At 52.2% G+C, this 6,986-nt stretch overlaps 1 protein-coding gene across 1 annotated transcript in view; it reads left to right on the top strand.

Annotated features, from left to right (window-relative positions):
- Positions 1-6,802, top strand: part of Rxrb (retinoid X receptor beta) — a 7,166-nt gene extending 364 nt beyond the window's left edge. The window contains 10 exon segments of the mRNA XM_015487539.2: positions 1-74; positions 753-1,000; positions 1,499-1,655; positions 1,980-2,159; positions 3,819-3,991; positions 4,351-4,480; positions 4,685-4,817; positions 4,934-5,025; positions 5,356-5,461; positions 5,569-6,802. The exon segment at positions 1-74 is cut by the window's left edge and continues 25 nt beyond it. Of these exon segments, the coding sequence (XP_015343025.1) occupies positions 1-74; positions 753-1,000; positions 1,499-1,655; positions 1,980-2,159; positions 3,819-3,991; positions 4,351-4,480; positions 4,685-4,817; positions 4,934-5,025; positions 5,356-5,461; positions 5,569-5,716 (1,441 nt within the window). The 3' untranslated portion in view covers positions 5,717-6,802.
- The last annotated feature ends 184 nt before the right edge of the window (positions 6,803-6,986 follow it).

Below are 6,986 nucleotides of genomic sequence, written 5' to 3'. Positions count from 1 at the left end.
AGCCGGAGAACAACAAACCCCGGAGCCGGAGCCGGGGGAGGCTGGACGGGACGGGATGGGAGACAGCGGGCGGGGTGAGTGTCCTAGCGGACGGGCTGGAGAGCAAGTGACCGCGCTATCTGCACCCCTCCCCCATGCTCTCCCCCAGCGCTCTTTCCTTGGCGCTCCCGCCCCCTTGTTTGTAAACACGCGTCTTCTACCTCCCGAGGGCCTTAGCGCCTTCCTCCCCCACCCCCCGGGGCGGGGCGGGGAGGGGGAGTTTCCGCCCTCCCTGTGGGGGCCTCTGAAATCCCTGCACCCGAGGTCCTGGGTGTGAGAATGACACGATTCCCCTTGAACTTGAGGACTCTGGACGTTTGAAGGCAGACCCTGCGTCCTAGGGGGGGTGTCTTTCCCCTGCAGGCTCTGGCTGCCTGGTTATAATGGAGGGGGGTTGGCTGGTCCATCCCACGTGCTGCCCCACCCAGGGGACACCTATACTCCCGGTGACCTGGTATTCATTGAGATGCTTTGGTTGTAATTTTTTCTCACCTGAATTATTTTCCCTCTCTTTTGTCAACCCCCTCCTTTCACCATAATTAGGAGTTAAACTGTTTGACAGCAGGGTATTTCTGGACTTGGGGATGAGTGGAGTGGGGTGGGGTGGGGGATTGGAAAATTAAAGTCTTCAGGTGGATGACTGGGAGACTCATTTTCTCTTTTTGTCTCTTCTGTCTCTGTGTGTCTCTGTGCTGTATGTACCCTTCCCCCAGATTCCCGAAGCCCAGACAGCTCTTCTCCAAATCCTCTTGCCCAGGGGGTTCCTCCCCCTTCTCCTCCTGGGCCACCTCTTCCCCCTTCAGCAGCCCCATCCCTTGGAGGCTCTGGGGCTCCACCCCCACCTCCAATGCCACCACCCCCGCTGGGCTCCCCCTTCCCAGTCATCAGTTCTTCCATGGGGTCCCCTGGTCTGCCCCCTCCAGCTCCCCCAGGATTCTCCGGGCCTGTCAGCAGCCCCCAGGTGAGAGGTTGTGACATACTTACTGCCTCTCCATTTTCATTTCCTTGTTTTCCTTGTAACCCCAGATCCTTGTTTGAACTTCCCATTATCCACTGACCTTCCAAGACCTCTAGTAGGCCTGTGGTCCTTAGCCCTTCCTGAGGCGACTGATTTCCATTGCATGTTTGATCCCTAACTCTATTAAATAAAATAGCCCTATTAAATAATCTTGAAGTCCCCTTCACCTGCCAATGAGTTTCCACCCATCTTGTCCCACCTGCCATTCCAAGACACATGCCCTTCAGGGCCGCTGTGTTTCACAATTTCAAGGGAGAACTGTTATTCTCTTTGGGGTTGTGCTCCAGGGATGACCCTTCTCATAGACTTGAGTGTAACTAATGCCCTCTGCGATGTGCAATGCAGGGCCTTGCCTAACGATAGGGAATGATTTCCATTACCTCCAAGAGATTTTGCTTCCCAATGAGTCTCCCTGTGACTTCCCTATTTCCCCTATCCCAGATTAATTCAACAGTGTCGCTCCCTGGGGGTGGGTCTGGCCCCCCTGAAGATGTGAAGCCACCAGTCTTAGGGGTCCGGGGCCTGCACTGTCCACCCCCTCCAGGTGGCCCTGGGGCTGGCAAACGGCTTTGTGCAATCTGCGGGGACCGCAGCTCAGGTATGGGGCTCAGAGCACAGAGGAGGAAACAGTCCTGGTGCTTCTTGGGTTGGGTCAGAGCAAGTGAGCTGGGGGAGGCTGAGGAACCTGAAGCTCAGATGTGGGATGGAGTGTGTGGGGTTGGCCGAGGGAAGTCAGCTTTTGTAGGGCTTCTGAACAGTGAAGAGGGTGGGAATGGATTATCCCTTAACTTCCTGGTTCATCTACATTGGGCAAATGTTAGGAGAACTTTGACTAAGTTTTGCTTAGGGGAAATTTGTAAGAGAATTAATGGTGATGAGGTCTCCATGCAGCCTTAATGTTGCTATCCCCCTCCCCTTGTAGGCAAACACTATGGGGTTTACAGCTGTGAGGGCTGCAAGGGCTTCTTCAAGCGCACCATCCGCAAGGACCTGACCTACTCATGCCGGGACAACAAAGACTGTACAGTGGACAAGCGCCAGCGGAATCGCTGTCAGTACTGTCGATATCAGAAGTGCCTGGCCACTGGCATGAAGAGGGAAGGTAAGGAACTTCTCTACTTTGCAGTCCGCAGGTCCTTCCTTTCCCATCCTGCTGGTGGGAGAGCAGGGAGGAAGTAGAGGGAAGACTGAAGGAAACCACAGCCTGTGTACCTGTCAGGAATGTGGGACTATTCTCTCTGTCCTCCAGGGGGCGATGTTTGTCTTCCCTCTCCCTCTCATCTGCTCTTCTTGGTACCCTGCTCCATCTTAATGGTTCTGTCTGTAGCCTGCACTATGACCCCTCCCCAGCCCAGACTGGTTCTAGGGTAGGATAACCTTTCCTTACCTATCATGGTCTCCTCTGTCTCCTCTAACTTGAGCAATCACTCCTCTCTTTGATCCCAATTCTCCTCTGGTCTCCATCTCTCTGTTCTCTGTGGTATTTTCTCCCACCACTGAGACTCTGCTCTCTCAAGCTGTAGACCTTAATGAAAGGCCTTGCCTTCCCTTTTTTACGTTTCCATCTTGTCTTCTTTTTTTAAAATTTATTTATTTTATTTTTTTAATTGTAGATGGACATAATACTTTTATTTATTTTTATGTGGTGCTGAGAATCGAACCCAGGGCTAGGCGAGTGCTCTGTCCCTGAGCCACAACCCCAGCCCCTCTATCTTGTCTTCTTAAGTCTGGTTCCTGGAATTCTGAGAGAGACTCCTCAGAAAGTTTCTTGGTCAAATCCCTTCTTTAGAAAAGATGAGCTGGGGGCCTGGCTTTCCCAAGGTCATGCAACAAAAGAGTAATAGGGCCAGGATCAGAGTGCTAATTCTGAAGATGCAGGCCAGTGCTCATTTTACTTCCTGTTAAATTGAGACAGAGGGACACAAGATTTGTATCAGGCATGCTTGGTTTCAAGTGTAGAATCTGCCATGTAGTATGTGAACATAGGCAATTTATTTAGTCTCTGTCTCTCTTTTTTTTTTTTTTTTTTTTGGTGGTACTGGGAATTGAACCCAGGGACAGTTAACCACTGAGCCATATATCCTCAGCTGTTTTTTATATTTTATGTCGAGATAGGGTCTTACTGAATTGCTTTGGACCTCGCTAGGTTGCTGAGGCTGGCTTTGAACTTGGCAATCCTCTTGCCTCAGTCTCCCAAGGCGCTTGGATTACAGGCGTGTGCCACCTGTCTGGCTACTATGTGGCCTCTTTAAACCCAAGTTCTTCACCTTTAAAAGTGGGAACAAGAGTCCCCAGGGTCCTTTTGATACTTGAGTGAATGTTCAATATGTTTCTTAGCACTAGTTTAGCTTAAGCTTAGCACTGTTTAAATATCAGCTTCCTTTCTAATTCCTTTACCCTCCTCTTTCCTTTTAACTTATTAATCTGCCCTTTAATTAAACTGCTACTTTCAGAGTGTCCCAGTCTGCCTTTTCTAGTGATTTCCCCAATTATTATAAACATTTCCCAAGAGCCATCAGACTTTTTTAAAACATATTTTTAAGCTATAGATGGACACAATACTTTTTAAAGTTTTATTTGTTTATTTTTATATGGTGCTGAGGTTCGAACCCAGTGCCTCACATGTGCTAGGCAAGTGCTCTACCACTGAGCTACAACTCCAGCCTCAAGACATCAGACTTTGATAAGGTTCTAAGGATGTTTCAGGACTCCCTCATGGCTGGCTGCTGACCTTTCACTTTTTTCTCCCCACCCCCTGCAGCTGTACAGGAGGAGCGTCAGCGGGGAAAGGACAAGGACGGGGATGGGGAGGGGGCTGGGGGAGCCCCCGAGGAGATGCCCGTGGACAGGATCCTGGAGGCAGAGCTTGCTGTGGAGCAGAAGAGTGACCAGGGCGTTGAGGGTCCTGGGGGAACCGGGGGTAGCGGCAGCAGTGTGAGTGATGGGATCAATCCCTCTCCTTTGTGATGGGGGGGTGCTGGGGAGCGAGTCTAGGTCTGTTCTTTCTGCCCTTCCCTTCCCCTCAATGTTCCTCACACTGCCTGGGACTGGAAATGCTGCCAAAACAAAGCCTCTCAAAACATTTCAGGTGGGTGTGTTAGCTCCCTCCATCTGCAGGACCACAAGCAAATAACTAATCCTTTACATGAGTGCCAGGCAAGAAGCCTGGTTTACAGAGATTGGTCTAAATGAAGAAAGATTATATAGAGAAAGGGGATGTTAGATCTCTTACAAGGGGGGCTCCCAGTGTATCTCCAGATCGTCCATAAATCTTACCCCCCTGTCCCCTGCAGCCAAATGACCCCGTGACTAACATCTGTCAGGCAGCTGACAAACAGCTATTCACACTTGTTGAGTGGGCGAAGAGGATCCCACACTTTTCCTCCTTACCTCTGGATGACCAGGTCATATTGCTACGGGCAGGTCAGTGACCTTGAATCCCTTTGACCTCTTGACATTTGACCCTTCTTTGGCCTCCTGACCTTCAGTGACCTAGTGGCCTTACCTTGCATACGCAAAGGAGCCAAGCTTGTCGACCTTGCCACCTCTTCTTCTCTTCCCCTGATGTGCTTTGAATCCCATGAGCTGAGCTCTGGCTCCTGACCCTTGCTGCCCTGCCCTCCGCAGGCTGGAATGAGCTCCTCATCGCCTCCTTCTCCCACCGGTCCATTGATGTCCGAGACGGCATCCTCTTGGCCACAGGTCTCCACGTGCACCGTAACTCAGCCCATTCTGCAGGCGTGGGAGCCATCTTTGATCGGTCAGTGGCCCTCGGCTGGGCTAGCCTGTAGGTAGAGGAGGGTGGGGCTATAGGCTGGTCCGTGTCCAAGGCTGGCTGAGCTGTGACCTTTGAGTGACCTGCAGGTCCCTCTCCAGGGTGCTGACAGAGCTAGTGTCCAAAATGCGTGACATGAGGATGGACAAGACAGAGCTTGGCTGCCTGCGGGCAATCATTCTGTTTAATCCAGGTAAGGGGAGGATTACCCCCGTCTCTCAAGAGCAAGGCTACCTTGGAGCCTCCTCTTCTCTGGAGACTCCTAAGTTACCCAGCTATCCCCTTCAGTAAGACCCTCAATCTGGAAATCTCCCAACTGACTGAGGAAAAAGCTACTTCCTCTGATACATTCCCTTTCTGACCCCCATCCCACAAACCCAGTGGGCCCTGCTTCCCTTGCTTGGCATCTGGCAAAGGGCAAGTAGGTGGAGCCCTAAAGGGGTATCCTGTGGGCCATATCTGCATGTCTGTCCTGATTTGATTTGCCTGCCTTCCTCTTCCTTCTCTCTTCCTGCCATCCCAGATGCCAAGGGCCTCTCCAACCCCAGTGAGGTGGAGGTCCTGCGGGAGAAAGTGTATGCATCATTGGAGACCTACTGCAAACAGAAGTACCCTGAGCAGCAGGGACGGTGAGATGGGGCTTTGGGGACTGAGGCCCCCAGCAGGGTGGGGAGGTGTATGTTTCTGGGCCTGTGTGCTTCTAGCTCTTATGTCCCTTCTCTGTCTTCCACCTCAGGTTTGCCAAGCTGCTGCTCCGTCTTCCTGCCCTCCGGTCCATTGGCCTTAAGTGTCTAGAGCATCTGTTTTTCTTTAAGCTCATTGGTGACACCCCCATCGACACCTTCCTTATGGAGATGCTTGAGGCTCCCCACCAGCTGGCCTGAGCCCTTGCCAATGCCAACATGTGGTGCTCCTCATGGTTGAGGGGTGCTATCTAAGAGGACTCAGCCTGGGACAGGGTGGGAGGGACTGTGTTCCCAGAGAGGAGTACAGAGCAGAACCAAGACCTCCAAGGGATTCGTCAGCTCTCTAGTGGGTTTGCTTGGTATCCCAAGTCAGGGGGGGACCCAAATCCCTGTGAGGACTGGACGTCTCTCTTCATTGTCCTTGAGTCTCTGAATTTGTTGGGGTCTCCCATGATTTGGGGTGATTTCTTACCCCTTGTTCCTCTCCCAGCACAAAGCACTGGCCCTGCTCCTGGGATCCTGCTTCCTTCCCATCCTGACTTACTCCCATTTAAGAGTGGAAGTGGGAAAATCCCCCAGAGATGGATGTTGGGGGGCAGGCCCCTCAAACTGATGGGCATGGAAGAAGGCCTCTGACAGGCCTTCTTTCTCCCAAACCTGACAGATGGGGACCTCTGGAAGAGGGAGGAGGTCCTGTCACTGTCTCCTATCCAGACTCCCCTTTTACACTTCACCTCCTTCTGCAGTCAGACTGAAAAAAAAAAAAAAAAGGCGGTGGTGGTTTAAGGGGCTGGTGGAGAAGTAGGAACTGATCTGCTATTTTTAATTTCCTCTGAGGATAGAGACTTGCAGTTAGACTCAAAGAAGTACTGTACTTTCCCAGGTTGACTAAGAAATGCCAGTGGTGGAGGTATTTGGGCAAGGCGGGTCCCTGAGATGGTCTGTCCCTGGGCGCCTCCAAGCACTGACTTTCCCAACCCACTCTCTCCCCTTCTTCCTGTCTAGTTTGGGGCAGGGGTCTGGGCTGTGATGATACCCTGGCTGGCTGGTTTGGTGAATGTAGTCCCTGGGTCCTTTCACAGTTCTCCCACAGCCCTAAGCACCAGGTGTAGGCTGGGGACATAGGATCCTGGCTTGAGAATTGAGGGGAGGTGGCTAACCTGCAGAGATGGAGTGCTGGGGCTGCATGATTTTTTTGCCCTGCATCTCTTCTCTTTGGGGTCCTTTCCTCTCTCTTTACTCGCACATAAAATCGCTTTCAAATTAAAATCACAGTTTTCTGGACTGAGGTGAATATATATGGGGGTGGGCAGCGCCGCACGGGCCTGGTATGGGGGTTACCCTTATCCGGTTGGGAGCTCTGGATGCACTCCCTAGAGGCAGCCCGGGCCGAGGTTCCCTAGGGCCTGAGAGGTTGGCGCAGGGTGGGGGATACAAGGCGCGCTTTGTCGGGGAGGGGGGAAGAGGG

The sequence above is a fragment of the Marmota marmota genome, unplaced genomic scaffold (assembly GCF_001458135.2).
Source record: "Marmota marmota marmota unplaced genomic scaffold, marMar, whole genome shotgun sequence".
Taxonomy (NCBI): domain Eukaryota; kingdom Metazoa; phylum Chordata; class Mammalia; order Rodentia; family Sciuridae; genus Marmota; species Marmota marmota.
This window is presented reverse-complemented; position numbering and strand designations above follow the sequence as displayed.